This window comes from Fulvia fulva, chromosome 8, assembly GCF_020509005.1.
Source record: "Fulvia fulva chromosome 8, complete sequence".
In the NCBI taxonomy this organism is placed as follows: Eukaryota; Fungi; Ascomycota; class Dothideomycetes; order Mycosphaerellales; family Mycosphaerellaceae; genus Fulvia; species Fulvia fulva.
In genome coordinates, this window is record NC_063019.1 from 3020369 (window position 1) to 3036370 (window position 16002).

Here is a 16002-nt window from a genome sequence, read left to right on the forward strand (position 1 = left end):
GACCTACCGCATTGTGCCTGTTGGCGAACTCGCAAACATATACTCGTCGCTAACGCCTATGTCGTCCTATAATAAGCACTGTACGTCGGGTAGCGGTAGCGTGGATCGCACGCTACTTTGCAGTCTAGAAGGGTTGGTAGAGAGCTCCACTCCGCTACGCTTACCTTTGGAGGCTCACAACCGCCAACAGCACATTTTTTCGGATTGCAAATTGGTTGCTCAAGGTCGAGTCATAGTAAGTCTGGCGATACCTGTACAAAATTGGCTGAGGCCACAGCACAAGCTCGTAGATGTAGAGGCGCAGCTCGGCAGGAAGGCGCAGTAGATGGCAAGGGGCCGCCTCGAGTGGTGTGGCTGTCATCGTGTGCTTGTTTGCTGCTGCTGGTCATCAACCGACACTCAATTCGTGTGAGAAATTAGGTGATGACATACCTGTCGTAGAGTGGTTTGAGGCCTTTGTGATGTTGCGACTGCTGTGTGGCTGGTTGGTGTGTTGCTGCTGTTTGGCAGGTTTGTGTTTCGCTGCCAAAGTATTGGCCTAAGTCGAGCTACGTGGCGCGAGTGTTGTCAGTTTGGCAGAAGTTGGCAGTGGTGAGGTATGTGATTCAGAGGAGAGAGAATAATCGGCGCGATGAAGCTTTGACCTCGCAAGAGTCATGATCCTTGCACCTTCCGCGTGCACAGGCAGGATTTGCATGTGACACTCTCACTTCATGCCATTGTTTTGGACTTATATGTTCTACCATTTCCTTTCATCATATGTCATTCCCTCCTGCACTTCTTTCACCCTCTAAGAATCAGCAGGCTTAGCATGCGCCTTTGCGAGTCTGTTGCTCTCCGCCTCTGCCTTCTTCATTTGGCCTGTGATCTTTGGAGCATTCGGGTTGGCAGCTGGGTACGGCTTGTTCAAAGCCTCCGAGTTCGTGTGTACGACCTCCTTGACAATCTTGCCGAGATCCTGCTTTTCCTTCCAGATGTCGGTCTTCTCGTTCAGGGCGGTGACGAGCTTGTCGCAGGCTGTGACGGGCTAGAACGCAGAGATTAGTGAGGAGGCGAGTAGGATGGGGCAAGGGTAGGAGTATACTCACAATGTTTGCGGCATTGCTGAGTTCGAGCTGGGCTCCGTCATCGTAGAAGTCGGGGATGTCAGATGGTGCCTCCTTGGCGGCTTTCACGACTGCATCGCGGGCAGCTTCGATTTCCTGGAGGGTGCATCAGTGACCACTTCTTTTGGTGGGATGATGGCACAATCTTACCTTGTACTTCTCATCCAACTCATCCCCCTCATTCGTCTCATCCAGAATCTGGGTAATGGAGTGCGTGTTCTCCGCCAGAGTTCTGAAGAGCTCTTCCCACTTGTCGGCCATGATGTATGATGTGTCTAGGGGTAGATAGATCGCTATGATGAAAGTTTGGATTTACAACGGGAATGAGATTGAAAGTGGGATGGATGGTAAAGGCAAGCGGTCAAGTGCACATCTGTCCTTGGTGGACCTCGTCGTCATGAGGGGTCTAGGCGATGTCGATCTCGGCACAAACGTGTATAAAGTTTGGGGCTACTGCAGGTGTACCGGTCTGTGGGAGAGCTCGTGGCATTGAATGGCAGCATTGCAAGGGGAGGTATGTGGAGATTCTCCTTGCTTCGACTCCGAGCTGATTGCTGACCTTCGACTGTGGATAACAGGCAAGGCGTTGCCGCTACCCAGCCCGGGTGCACGAAACACTTCTACCTACGGTATACCCCCGGCTCCATCCGCCAAAGACGGAAGATTGTGCGGTAGATACGGGCAGCCTGTATTATGTGCTTGATTCCCAACCGTCAAAATACCTTCCGGACCTCGATAAGCAGCATCGCACACCCAACAAAACTCATATCCACAGAATCCGCCTGTCCCGAGAAGAAAGAAAGGTCAGCACAATCCCACCATCATCGTCACCAAGCAAACTTACACGTCATATGATCGCAGCCTTCATTCTTCTCGATATGAATCGTGCACCCGGGACACTGCCTTGAGCTCCGCTTGAGATAATCATCCGTAGCCTGCCGCTCCTTCCTCTGAGTCTCCAGCTCGGCTTGATACTCCGTGCAGCTTTGACCCGTGTGCATAGGCATCTCGCAGGGAACGCAATACTCACTGCCACAAGCGCGGCAGCGGAAGATGGAGGTTTCTTTGGCAGTGATGTGTTCGTGTCCATAGCTGCAGTTCGCTTTGTGGCAGGATCGGTAGTACTCGGACTTCGCCATTGCTTCGTTGAAGGCTTTGTCGAGGTATCTGGTCCGAAGTTAGCGGGTGGGTGTCTTGTTTGGTGTTATGGCGATGTACTTGTTGTATGTCTCTCGGCTGGCGAGACACCTGATGTCCGGCTCCTGTAGCGTTCTGTTGCACTCGGCACATGTGACGCGATCTGTGGGCAGGTCTGTGACTTGCGAATCGATGGACTGCTGCCAGCAGGCTGAGCATATGCTACCATTATGTTCACAATCTTGATGTATGAAGTTCGGCATATCATCGACCTTGACGCTCTCACCACAGACACCGCAGTCACGTTTCTGCGCTTGTCTCAAAATCCTGTCATCTGTCAACAACACACTTCAGACGCGTGGTAGGTCCATCGCTCACTCCTCACAAGCCATATCGCTTCCATAGCACTCCATGAACTCGAGCGGGAGTATGCCGTCGCAGTCCAGGCAAGGCACTCTCTCGATATCGTGGGTGTCAATCGCAACGTCCAGATATGTTCGTATACAAGCATCGCACGATGTCGTGCAGTGACTCCACATCATGTCCCATGGGAACGCTCCGGTAGGTTTGGTCTCTGCACAGATATAGCATTCTTGCGTCAGGGCACCGAATAGGCGATCGATGCTCTCGCCCAGGCCAAACAGAAATATCGCGTCCATTTCACCCTGCGCCGTGCTTTTGGGGCTATCCAAAGCTTCAAGACTGAAAGTAAAGGTGTCTTCCGTTGATAATGGTTGCAGGACGTACGAACCCTCTCCAGCTCATTATGTGTGTGATGACCAGGATGGGTTCTTTCATTACCGTGATGCATGTCTCACTATCGGCAGTGTCTGACATCGCCTCTCAAGGTGCCAGGAGCCGTTCCAGATGTTGAGACGTCTCTTCCATGCTCAGTCAGATTGTCTGGGGCTGAACTGAGTCGTGGTTGATATGCTGTGCCAGCTGCACATCCCGTGTCTTCCCGGGGGTGCAGTTCACCTTGGATATGTAGCAATCAGCCAGATATTTTCCAAACACTTCCAGCCCCATACCTATGCACATCTCAACAAAGAAAAAATGCGCTCCAAGATATCAACCAACGTTATCAGAAGCCACTTCCTTGCTCCTTTCCGGGGTATATACCATAATCTCCTTATGTTACAGCTATTTGAAAACCATCACTCATATTACCATCATGCGTTATCAACCATTGCTTGTAGTGTCCGGAGCCAGACCAGAATCAAAAGATCCACCTATTCACAAAGCCAGACCAGTCCCATCACCAGTCCATCTGTACAGCGCGAGCACCTCGCGTCTCCGAAGTTGTTGCTCGCCGAAGTCTTCTGTCATGCGGCCTTTGACTTGTGCCAAGGCTGATCGCATCACTTTTCGGAAATTCCTCTGCAAGTGACATGTCAGTAGATAGTAGATAGAGGGTGGGGGAAGGGTCACGCACCTGATACTCGGTATTGAGAGTCACCACGCATGCCTCGTGGGCTCTCACGATCGTCTCGCAGGCCTTGACGACGCTTGGACTTGCTTCGCCTTGGAGTTTGTCGGCCATGAGTAGTAAGAGGAAGGATCCTTGAAGCAGGTAAATGCCGAAGAAAAACGGCATGAAGCTCAGGTCAGGGTCGTAGTCTAGAATGTCGTTGATTGCTTCCGCAGCAGACACAGCATGGCCAGTCGCTGAGATGAAGCTCTGCGATGAAATCCACAGATCATTGTCGTCCAGCAGCGATATCGGATCCCACTTTCCGTTCACCAGGATGTGCAGAGTATGCATCAGATGTGTACCATAGGCCAGGACAATCTTAGTCTGGAGAATGGCTTCGGTCATGCGCTGCTGGTTCGAATTTGTCGTTGCGACAGAGTGCGGACTTGTCACGTCTGTGTGGCCTTCTCCATCGGTGGGCGGCTTCGGGTCTTGCTTGGGGATGTTACGAGCCTCGAACTCCTGCAAGCTTCGTCCATATGCCTCGAGCTGCCTCGTGATTTCGGCGGCTTGATCGTCCCAGTCTGAGCTACTCTTGAATCGCAGTCCAAAGCGAGGATGATTTCGAGCATGGTTGAGATCAACGATCTCGCCAAGCATAGTCATAAGTGGCAGGAAGTAGTTGAATATGCCGTGTCCGGTACATTCAAAGCTCGGTCCTCGTCGTCTGAAGTACGTCGATTCTGGGTGGTTGTCGCCTGGATAGTACTCGCCAGCCTGCCATACTACATCATTCTCTGGCTGCATCAAAGCATCGCACTCAGCGTCCAGTAAGAACAGAGGACGATTGTAGCACAGCGCCAGATGTCGGTCGACGATATAAAGCAGCCACCATAACCGTCTGCGTTCTTCTCGCTCCTCTTCTGACACGAAGCCAGGCTGGGTACTCTGTCCCAAAGGTCCGTGATGTCCAGCCTCACCTGTCGCTTCTGCCTCCGCTTCAGGTCCATCAGGATTGGTCGGTGTTGGGTTTGGTGGCAGCTCTCGTCCTAGTTTGAGCTCTCTTGCTAGTGACCATGCGGCATTCCACCATCTCAAGCTTGCTGCCTTGTACTCGCTTGCCGAGACCACCGTCGCGAGGTGCATGTACGCAGCAACGTCGTCGAGAGCGCCCGTTGCCCCAGGATTTCCTCCGTCCATATCGTGCGCCTGTCCTGGTAACGCCACACCAAATCCACCAAGTGCTACGCCATTGATGATCGTGTTGCCACCATACAGTTGCGTAGCATCTGTGGGGTTGTGTATAAGCGGTTTCAGCAGGCCCACCGTCAACTCGAGCAGCTTCTGGCAGATCTTGCCCCTCGCTGAAGGCGCGGAAGTCAAGAAGGCTGAATCGCTTGTCTGCGCTGCCACCCACAGCATGCTGGCGAGCAACGCTGGACTGCATTGCCGCGGATTCGTTGGTCGCAAGAATGATCGCTTTCGGAAGACGTAAGCCAGTACATAGGGTGATGACGGCTGCATGAAAGCTGAGGAGACGCTCGAGAAGTAAAGGTCCAGAAGATCGCATGCCAGGCCGATAGGTATTATGGCGGAGATATGGGGTAGGAGGGGTCGCAGTACTGGGTATCGAAGTGTCTGGTTCGAGATATTCTGTTGCATGTGAGGGTACAGAGCAGCAGATGGGGAAGGTAGTGATAACCAGCCAGGAGAGCCTGCCATGGGAGACTGCCCCAAGAAGCCAGCAGAGAGCGGCGACTCGCCCATCCTGTGATATGGATGCTGCCCAGCCATACCTTGCTGGCTACTGGGCGAGTTGACACCGTATGGACTTTCGCCGTAGCCCGTGATCGTTCCACCTTGTATCATGGAATGCGGCATAGGCGTAGGACCAGAATGCAAAATGTTATGACCTGCCACTGTCGCCGCAGGATGGAGTATGCTTCGATGGTAGTCGTCTATGCTCCCATACTCACTCATGCCCACGGACATACCTCGTTCTTGCATCGGTGCAGTCGGCACTCTCGGCGTAGGCAAAGCAACGCCTGGCGTCTGATGATCGAGCGGAACGGATCTCTGCTGTATCCTATCCGGTGCGTTGTGCTCACCCATCGTGGTCCCTGTCACGCTGCCTCCAGAAGGCTCCAGGCTCGGTCTGGGCATCATCGGGTGCGCTGCGTGTCCTGGGTGGCCTGGCTGGCTCGTCATGCTGTTCGTCCTTGGCATTGGAGGTAGAGGTGCTTGGAAGGCTGCGCTCGACCTCCTCCGTTTCACACCTTTTTGCTGCTCAGGTTTCATCTCTGCGGCCGCGTCTTCCGGCGCATCGTCGTTGCCTGACTTTGGGCTCTGGTACTCCGTCCCTTCTGCTGCAGCTTGCGCCTGCGCTGCGGCTATGTCCTTTCGCGACGCCTTCCCTCTCTTCTTGCGCTCCCTCGCATACTCGCACGTCAAACCAAACTCCACGCAATGCGCACAAGGGTTCTGGCCGTCGCACTTGGTCCGCAGCTGGTTGCACTGGTCGCAAGCGCGACTTATCCTCCGTCTCACAGGTTGGCCGTTTGCAGCAGCTCCCTTGCCGCCTTTTGCCGCGCTCGGCGAATCCTTGTGCGCTGCATCCATGCCATTCGCGCTGCCATTGCTGTAGCTGTGCCGGTGCTTTATGCCTGGCTTCGCGCCTGCCGCTGTCTGCCGTGCCTGCTGTTGCTGCAACTGCTGCATTGCGTACTGGGAGCCCTCAGCCAGTGCATCTAGTCCGTTCGTAGGTATGCGCTGCGTTTGCGGAGGCGGGTCTTGAGTCACCATGTTGCCATTCCCAAAGCTGGGAGGGTACTGCTGCACACCTGCCGAAGACAGCATTTTCTTGGATCGGCAGATGCGGCGGACGTCGATCAGTGTCAATGTCGTGCCGTAGTCATCATCGCCTGCCTCGGTACCGCCTCGCGCTCTTCCTACCTATCGTACATACAGCGCGTCGATGCGTGGGTGGGCAGGGTGTGGGCGGAAGATTTGGGTAGAGCGTCGTCGGCGGAGGACAGCCAAGAGGACGACGGGAGGGTGCGAACAGTAGTGGTCTCTTCTGTCGCTGTGCCCGCCCTGCATCTGTCACCTAAGCTCTCTTCACAAGGCGGAGAGCAAAAAGCGTCCCCGCGTATGCCTTCAAGCGACGTGTTGGAGCTGCTGACGCTTTGCCCCATCAGGCAGTTGGAATTTGCCAGGGCCAGCATCGTTCGGCCATGCGAGCGGCTCTCGCTGATCTGACCACCACCGACACTCTTCCACCATAGAGGCATAGCATAATCCTGCCACTCCGACGCCAAAATCGTACATTGGAACATCTCACCGCGGGCGCCGTTGCCCCAATCTTACTCGTGGAAGGCAGGACCCTCGAGGCGTTTGCCAATTTGCTGGTATGCATGAGAAACAAACGCCATCACGTGTTCTATTTCTGACCGACATGCCCACCGCCACCCCCCATCCCGGTCCAAAGGATTGACATGTCGGCTGGCGACATCGAATGCAGGGTGACGACGCGTATTCGCAGAGCCGCCTTGTTGATAGAACGATAAGACATAAAGCTGCCAAGTGCACACCATACATGTAGCCACCCAAGCTGACTGATCGATGCAGCAGTTCGTGACGATCACGCCTCCGACACGCCATCACAATGGATACCTCAGACCGAGAAATCCACGACACGACTATCGAAACGCAGGAGCGCTCTGCAAAGAGTCTCTCAACAGCCCGTGGGACTTGTCAGATTCCACATTCACTGCAGGCGTCCGAGACCCCATCATATTGCGGACCCCGCCGAACCTCTACACAAGGTATATGATCTATCATAATTCTGCTTCCACCCATCAAGCAGATCAATCAGAACATTCCGGCGTTGCTAGTGCAGTGGTTAGCATACCACCTTCCCATGATCTCATGAGAATAGGTGGTGACACGAGTTCGAATCTCGTGCAGCGCATATACGTTGATGGTCTCATATTTTGGCTTGGTGTCCTGGGCCATGCTTTTTGCACCGATAGTATACCTAAGTAGAACAAACGTTTGGCCATGGTCAAGAGATGCTGAGTCTCAGGGCATTGATGATGGAATCTCGAAGATGAGGTTTTGGAACGGTAGGTGAAGTATGCTTTTCTTTTTTGCCCGTCTCGCGACGATATATAGTAGTAGTAGTAGTAGTACAAACAGACGAAATCGCTACTCAGCATAACAATCCTCCCTTTCCATCCTTCCATCTCATCCTATCCTATCCATCCTTCATCTCGATCCATCTCGCAGTGGTATAATGCAACTATTACATAGGCCGTGAAGTAGTGACTGACATCAAGCAGAATCAATCTCAATCAAAGTTGCAAGAGGGAGTATCTCAAACCATAAAAGCACAAGCACAAGCACAAGCACAAAACCAGCAGTAGTGACCAGTGTTCAAACCAAGCCAGTCCACAAAACGACAGTCCGTTCCGAGTGATCCAATCCAATTCCATCGCCGTACGCCGTGCAATAATCAATCGTGGTCATGGCATTCTGCCTCTGCTCTTCAGCTTCTCCACCTCATCTTGATCAAAACATCGTATAGAGCGTCGGCATAATCGGAAACTGGAAGGGACCCCGGGACCGTCGCTTCAGTGGCCGGCGAGCGAGTCACTGGGTCTGCTCATTATAGTGGCGGTGCTCGAGCCCACTGGTGCTGAACTTGGTGACTGGCTCCTCCGGCACCTCCTCGAGTCTGTGGCCATCCTCGTCGTCGACAATGTGCGTGGGCACTTCTGGGATGTCCTCTTCCCGGTTCTTGTACTGGCTTTGCAGGCTGTGTCTTTGGGGTGTGGCGGCCGTGCTTTCGCTGGCGACGCTCATGCTGGTGGAGCTTCGATCGTGGACGAGGTCGGGTGTGGGTGGGACCACTGATGAAGCTCGCTTGGGGTGTAGGTACGACCCAATCGTGCTGTCTGCTCTGCTCTCGCCGTAGTCGGACTCGGAGCCGGTGCTTTGCAGTTCGTGGTCACCGTCATTCGACTCTGGTGCCAGGTTCTTGGCAGGCCTCTTGCCGCGCTTCTTCTTCGACTCTCTCTTCTCGTCGTCGCCGCCATCGTCGCTAGCAGCGCTGGAGGTGTCGGCACGGCGTGCGAGGTCGAGGCCTTCGACGGCGGCGGCGCATTGTTCTGAGATGTTGCGGATTATGTAGGCGATCGCATCGGTCTTGTCGCGGAGGTGACGATCTGCGACGTCAGTCATGCTGAGTTCTGACAGACGTTTGCGGGCAGCGGAAGTGCTTCGGAGGCGAGCCTCCATAGCGGAAGAGACATCCTCACCGTCAATGCGATACTGCGATAACCGTGTGCTTGCTCGCGAAGATGCGCTCGAGCGCATTCCGCCCATTCCTTGGATTGCACCAATCTCGGAAGCGTCCTTGAAGTCCTTCTCGGTCTGGTCCTCCTCTGCGTCAAGGAACTCTGCTGCGTCAGCGGGCGTAGAGTCGTTCAATGTCTTGACAATATGTTGCATGTGGTGGGCTTGTCCATCGATGAGTGCTCGGAGGTGCAGCACAACACGTTGCGCTTCGTCACGTTGGCGGAGAAGGGTTGCATTAGTATGTTGCATGGCAGACAAGTCCTTCTTGTTCCTCTTGCGTTCTCGCTCGAGCTCTTCTGCGATCTCCTGTTGCAGGACCAAAGCCTCAAGTGCGTCGTCTCTCTGCTTCTCTGTGCCCGACAGGCGGACCGTGAGTCTGGCCGTGTCATCCTTCTGCTGGTCAATGAGGCTGGTAAGTCGGCGATTCTCCCGCTTGTGACCTTCGATCTTGATCTTGAGCTCGTTGGTCTCCTTGGTGAGCTGTTCAGCAAATGCTTGGAACTTGAGGAACTGCTGCTTCCAGCTTTCGAGCTCCTCGACCAGGAAGTTGTTGCGCTTAGTAACCTTGGTGAGCTCTGTGTCCATGCGACCCTTAAGGTTGATAAAGTCTTGCCAGGCCTCCATGGCATCCCGAGAGTATTGATTGCGCTCCCTGACGATCTCATTCAGGTGACGCATCGAAACCTTCGTCATGAGGGGCTTCTTCTGAGCACCGCCGAACATGGCTTTGACTCCAGTGTTTTTGCCCTGTCGAACGTGTTAGTGTGTTATTGCAACCGGTTGGTCAGGGCTGATACATACCAACTTATCACAGGCGTGATCCATGACTTTCATAATCTCATCTTGGTTCCACCAACCAGGATCTTGAACGCTCTCTACCTCACCTCGCATCACTATGATCTGACCGGCAGGGATGAGTTTACCACCACCATAAGCTGATCGCAAGTGTTGCGGCACACCAGACGGCGCCACATCTCCATTGAGCGCCTGTGTCATGCGGGAGATGAGCTTCTGGCGCTGCTTTGCGCTCCATGCGGTGGGAGGACTCGATGTAAGCACGAAGTTCCGGTCGAGGTCAACCACCAGCGCATCCGATGGTGCTGTGAACAGGGTTCGGCACTCCGCAGTCATTCCCAGGATGTATGGTCCTGGCTCCTGGACAAGCTCCTTTGCGTGACGGGCATGCACGACTGGTACGTACAGTCCACTCCACTCGTAAACGCGGACCATGTATCGGACCGTTTCCGTGGCCACGGTGAGCATCGCGGGATAGTGGGATATGAAGATGATCCTCCGTGTTGGCGAGACAGCGGCCTCGAGCACACCGACGATGTTGGGAATCGACAAGCAGCAGAACAAGGGCCACAAAGCAAAGTTCTGGAAGCCATTCGGGTTGGATGGGAACTGGTAGCATAGGGCGTAATCCTTCATGTCAATGCGCACAAGGTCGTTCAGCCTGGGAGCGGGAAAGCTCAGGATCCGCGAGACTTCCTCGGCATGGAAGAGGTTCGTCGCCTTGTTCCAGTGGATCCACATTCCTCGCAGGTAGTCTCCAAGCAGGTTGTACAGAGGATATCGCGACAAGAAGGACAAGCAGTACGGGATCCAGTAGGTTTCGCCAGGAGAGTCATAGTAGTCAGGTTCAGTGCGTTTTCGAAGGTCGCGGATGGTCTCTGCACGCTTCTCGTCGGCTCGCGACCACACACGTAGGGCGATACCGTATAGCGTATGCGACGAGTCTTGCTGTAGCACGAACGCGTGGTGGACGCAGTGTGGTTGGCTCGTGCCCGTGCAGATTTCCACGTCGTGAGGAAAGCACGCCTAATCCATGTCAGCCGATTCAAACTTGGCAGGTGCCGGACTGCATTCTTGATTGCACTTACCCTCATCGCTGCGTGGAGAGATCTGGCAATCTCGTTGTCCTGCTCCAACCGCGGACTGCTCCCCAGAATCTCCGGCAGCCAGAATTGCCCGACAGCACCCTTCATGTGCCCAATCTTGCCTTGGCCGGGAGAAGGCGCCTTCACCCATTGCGACGGCTCCCGTCCGACACCACATACCATGTAGGCATGGGTCAGTGTCTTGGGCGCACGCGAGCCCGTCTTTGGCTGAGGCATGTGTGATGGTATGGGCTGGGCGATGCGCGAGTGCAGCGACGATGTTCGATTGGGGACGACTAGGTTGTTGTCGTCATCGCGGGAGATCGGTCGTCCTTCGCCAGAGCGAGGTCTGGAGGTGAAGGAGGGCGCCATGGGTGGTCTTTGTGTTTATGAAGCTGTTTGCTGAGGTCGTGCAGCACGAGCGCCGGATCGGAGCTTATGATCGTCGGCACACTGTGCCACGGCAGTAGCTCGCAAAGGGTACGCCGTGCGGTTGTCCACTGACCGTCTCCTGAGTGCGGTGGTGTGTGGTGCAATGCCTGGTCGCTGCCCGCAACGATGCAGTCCAGCTCCTCGTCCCGCTCGCGGAGTATGGGAGGCAGCGGTGCGTGGGAGCTCACAACATGAGAGATGAGGGCCTGGCGTAGGATTGAGATTGAGAGGAAGATGGTGCAGCCTGCAGGTGGATGGGCCCGCGGGCTACACAAATGCATAGACGCTCCTGTGCCCTGCTCTCCCAGGCGAAGGCGTATGGCCGAACCTTGTAGCATCCGTCTCCTGGCATCATGCCGTCGAGAGTTTAGAGGATCGTCGTTTCGGCCTAGCCTTGGATCCCCCCTCTGAAACGCTGCAGGGTGGCCGCCATGACCTGTCTCCCGACGGGGCTGCTTGCCTGATCAAGCACCCCGACTACAGAACCTTAGTCACTACTACACATTGCGGAAATTTAATCCACGCTGCTGCCTGCCGGTACAGCAATATATCAAAGCCTCAATACGTTCTCCAGCACTCCAGCAGACGCCCACTCGCAGCGTCATCACCACCAGTGACAGTTCCAGTGCGCGATGCATGGCCTGCCCGTTTGTCCGCTGCTACTGCAGGCGCCACGGTCGGCAGCGATTCATGTACTGGAAAGGGGCACGCATGGATGGACCAGTGCTCCTCCGCGCCTCGTATGTGCCACGGCCGCACGGCGAAAGTGATGATCGGCTCCGCGCAACGCCGCAAACGGTGGAGGCAAACATTCGCGGCAGCAGGGTCCGTCAGCCGTGCCTGGCAACGTCGAACACGCGCACAACGTGCTCAACCACAGCAATTTTCATCTGTTCCGTTGTTGGTCGTTTCAAGAACATGCCTCCACGTGCCCCGTGACAGCAAGCGGAGAAGCTGGCTACGGAGATGCAAATGCTGCAGCAGAACAGTACCACCACAAACGTCGCGCCCTGGGTCGCCCCAAGCCATCCTGCATCCGTACCAGCAGAGCGAGCGTTTGTAATTTGTGGCACAACACCCACCACAAAGTGTGTGGGGGAAGGACAGTCGCGAGCCAGAACAGCGGCGTAGGGCAGCGGTGCAGGTGTCACCAGTCGCGTTCTCGAAGCCTTCGCCCCTACGACTCATGGCCGGCAGCGTTCACGTAAAGGAAAAGTCATCTCTGCGCGTATCGCTCGAAGCAGAAGAGGCACCGCCGCACTGGAGGCTGTGGCGATCACCTGCACGAGCATGCGGAATCGATGCAGCAGCCCTTGCAAAGAACAATCATCAGCCTCTTGCATACATATTGTGAAACAATCCTGCCACTTGCATGCATATGCTTCCTCACCAGCCACCTGCACAGCGAACGAGAGCAGCGCAAGCTGGAGGCCTGAGGTGTCCATGTTTGAAAGCTGTGATTGACTTTGGGAGTGTCTCAGACTTCGGCGTTGGCGCCTGAGAGCCGACCATCGGCAGGAAAGATTCTTGCCGACTCTGTCAAGTCCAATCAAGACACCCGGACTTCGACAACCTCGACCTGTCGCCAGCTGATCATTCACCTCTGCATTACTCGCTCGTGGCATCTAGAAGCACCCTTACGCGCATCCTTCTGACAGCTCATCAGCTCATCATCATGCCCGACGAGGCGCTGCTGTCCGAGCTGTGCAGTCTCTGGTAGGGTCCTGTTCTCTTCCTCGCCACATCATCAGGTGGCAATACGCCAGTGCCATATGCACATCTCATCACGTGCAGCATTAGAATACTTTCGAACAACAGCCTGCTGACTGGCGTAGCTACGCGGAGACGCCCAAGTATCGTTGTCCAAGGTGCAAGACGAGGACTTGCTCGCTACCATGTTACAAAAAGCATCAACAGCGGGCTTCGTGCAACGGGAAGCGCGATCCAGCAGAGTATCTGAAGAAGAGGGAGCTTGCTACGCCCGCCGGCATAGATCGTGATTACAACTATCTCAAATCGGTGGAACGCGACATCGAACATGCCAACAAAGATTCGAAAGATCGAGGCATTACCGCCAGGCTATCCAAAGTGGCACGTCGCAATCTGATCGAGGACAGCAACTTTCAAAAGTACTTGATCGAGCACAACATCGAAGTGCAACCAGCGCCTCGAGGCATGAGTCGGCAGAAGAGTAACCAGACACGCACCACGAAGTGAGTTCGTCACATCGCGTGGAGTATCGGTGACAGCTGACGTTTGCATAGCAAGAACAACACTCTTTGGACTGTCGAATGGATTGATGTAGCCGGCGTCAGCAACCTGCGTCATGATTGCATGGGATCTGAGAGCATACGCGATCTTCATACTGCCGCGAAGCGTGCATTACGCCAGGCTGAGAAGCGTGGCCGTACTGGCGACGCAGCGAAAGCTCCACTAAGCAAGAAGCGCAGGAGTCAGCAGAAGGCCCCCGAAACGATGACGGCCAGCAAGCTACCCGGAGACAGTGTCGTGGACGCTGATCAGAGCAGAATCTCGGACGCTGCGAAGCCGGGAGCTGATGAGCCAAGTCCGGCAGCGGTCTCTGAACAACCTGTGGCACAAGCGAATACTGCCAAGCAGTCATCTGGTACCGTTCAGCGGGCTGACGAGAATCATCACTTCTATCTATTGAAGCCTGCCACCGCAGTGAGCTCGAAAGTCCTGGTCCCACTGGATGCACAACTGTCTCTCACGGAGACTTTACGGGGCCAAACAGTTCTGGAGTATCCCACGATCTATGTTCTGTCCCACGCACCGAATGCCTTACCAACAGGGTTTATGCTGGAGGAGCAGTACACTCAACTTCGGAAGCGAGAAGACGACGAACTTCGAGAAGCTATGCGCAAAGCTGACGAGAATGGCGTGCCTGATCGCGCGGATGCCGGCCCCAGCAGTGCCAAAGTGGACCCTAACAAGATTCTGGACATGCTGAAACGAGACATTTCCAGATGAAGTGGTAACATTTGTAGCTTGAAGCTTTCAACTGCAGTCTGGTGCTACCCGGCCATGCACTATCACTGATACAGCGTAAGATCATCGGCCCACTGCTCTGCAGGTCGCTCATAAAACCCAACAATCTCCTCTCTGCAATCCGTATCGGGTTGAGGTTCTTCTCTTCTGGGCTCACCACACCGCCAACCTTCACTACTCCAATGTGAATGTCCTTTCCAAATGCCGTTCGGAGAGAAAGGACGACGTTCTGCTGGCTTGCCTTGACTGCCGAGAGGGAAAGCCAGAAAGGTTGAGGGTGTTCCGGAAGCAAGCTGCTTGTGACCAGGAAGCTCGGAGCAGAGACACCGCTTTTCTGCAGCAGTGGCACGGCCCATTGTGCTGTCACGTACATCGCGACGGTGGTCAGCTATCAACAAGCCAGCATGATGTCCACGACGCGACCAGGAACTACGCTACCTTGAAGTCCTCCTCAAGCTCTTCCACTGGAGTCATCAGGATATCGCTAGACCGGATTCTCGCCGCGTTGTAGAAGACACAGCCCAAAGGCCCAAGCTTTTGAATCTTCGCGAGTGTCGCGGGGAGCTGGTCAAGGTCGCCGATGTTCGTTGGCAGCGTGTGGACTTCGACATGCTTCCCAGCCTCCTTTCCAGCTTGCTCGACCTCTTTCTTGTCATTCTCAAGGCGCTCGGCGTTGCGCGAGACCAACGCGATTTGACCGAAGTGCCTCTGAGCGAACAGCTTGGCAGTCGAGATGCCGATTCCAGGTCCACTTCCCAGGACGACCAGGACGGGCGCTGAAGACATTGTTCGGGTCGCGATTCGATATCGAAGTGAGGACTGAAGGGATGGATTGAATGATGAGATTGCGGTGCCTGGTAGCAATGCAGACGACTGCCACGGGTCTTATACCACTGCCAACCTTCGCGAACAGCCGCCAGCGTCACTAGCTTTCGATGCATTTCCAGATGAGGTAACAGGTGATGTTGTCTAGAGCGTTCTCCCTTACTAACACACTGCATTGCCGTCGCACGAGGCTGACGCGGAAGATTTACAAGAGCTGTATCATACTGTATGGATGAACCCTGGACGCCATCTCATCGGCTGAACAGCTTCGTGGTGGGGTCCACTTCGATGTGCTTCCTGATGCGGAAAGAGGTTGGCTAGAAATTCTAGAATTAACATCTAAACGAAGCAGCGCGGCAGCAGCGTCATTACCGGTGCATATCCGTGGATTGTGTACATGTAAGTGTTGTGGCATTGGATGGCGTACCGTAGTGTCTCGGATTGTCGAATTAATCATGCCCTCGTCAAATGACGGCTGCCATGGTGTGGAATCGTGTTCGATGAGCTGATCGTGTTCGATGAGAATTGCAGAGGCTGCCCTCGCGATGCCCATTTTGACGTCTGGACATTTCTGACTCTGTGTCAAGATGTCAAGAAGCGAGAGCAACGTGGAAGAGCTGCTGATATGCGTAGCTCAACTGCAAATCGGACATACCGCGAACACAACGACACCAACTTCGTCCAAACCTCCATCACACGATGCCAGTACACTATAGGAATTCATCATGAGCCATTAAGATTCAGAATCGCCTTGAAAAACGCTCGCAACCTTCTCCCTCGCGATCTTACCGCCGTCCCAGCAAAATATTTCGCACACTACCTCAACACTGGTCGTCGCCTG

The 16002-nt window shown here is 54.7% G+C and overlaps 6 protein-coding genes across 6 annotated transcripts; 1 reads left to right on the forward strand and 5 right to left on the reverse strand.

Annotated features, from left to right (window-relative positions):
• Positions 1–790: 790 nt before the first annotated feature.
• CLAFUR5_11389 (uncharacterized protein) lies at positions 791–1367 on the reverse strand (the record flags this gene model as incomplete). Its single annotated transcript, XM_047910537.1, has 3 exons — positions 791–1027; positions 1089–1202; positions 1257–1367. 3 exons carry the CDS (start codon positions 1365–1367, stop codon positions 791–793), a joined length of 462 nt encoding a protein of 153 aa, XP_047765314.1.
• Positions 1368–1730: 363 nt separating this feature from the next.
• CLAFUR5_11390 (E3 ubiquitin-protein ligase HEL1) lies at positions 1731–2506 on the reverse strand (the record flags this gene model as incomplete). Its single annotated transcript, XM_047910538.1, has 3 exons — positions 1731–1888; positions 1951–2273; positions 2325–2506. 3 exons carry the CDS (start codon positions 2504–2506, stop codon positions 1731–1733), a joined length of 663 nt encoding a protein of 220 aa, XP_047764864.1.
• A 973-nt stretch (positions 2507–3479) lies between these two features.
• Positions 3480–6513, reverse strand: CLAFUR5_11391 (Xylanolytic transcriptional activator xlnR; the record flags this gene model as incomplete). Its single annotated transcript, XM_047910539.1, has 2 exons — positions 3480–3623; positions 3679–6513. 2 exons carry the CDS (start codon positions 6511–6513, stop codon positions 3480–3482), a joined length of 2979 nt encoding a protein of 992 aa, XP_047764865.1.
• Positions 6514–8307: 1794 nt separating this feature from the next.
• CLAFUR5_11392 (uncharacterized protein) lies at positions 8308–11267 on the reverse strand (the record flags this gene model as incomplete). Its single annotated transcript, XM_047910540.1, has 3 exons — positions 8308–9762; positions 9817–10836; positions 10899–11267. The coding sequence occupies 3 exons, from the start codon at positions 11265–11267 to the stop codon at positions 8308–8310; spliced, it is 2844 nt and encodes a 947-aa protein (XP_047764866.1).
• A 1735-nt stretch (positions 11268–13002) lies between these two features.
• On the forward strand, positions 13003–14318 carry CLAFUR5_11393 (Putative box C/D snoRNA protein; the record flags this gene model as incomplete). The annotated part of the gene is made up of 3 exons (XM_047910541.1): positions 13003–13043; positions 13163–13540; positions 13592–14318. 3 exons carry the CDS (start codon positions 13003–13005, stop codon positions 14316–14318), a joined length of 1146 nt encoding a protein of 381 aa, XP_047764867.1.
• Positions 14319–14765: 447 nt separating this feature from the next.
• CLAFUR5_11394 (uncharacterized protein) lies at positions 14766–15122 on the reverse strand (the record flags this gene model as incomplete). The annotated part of the gene is made up of 1 exon (XM_047910542.1): positions 14766–15122. The coding sequence occupies one exon, from the start codon at positions 15120–15122 to the stop codon at positions 14766–14768; it is 357 nt and encodes a 118-aa protein (XP_047764868.1).
• Between the last annotated feature and the right edge of the window lie 880 nt (positions 15123–16002).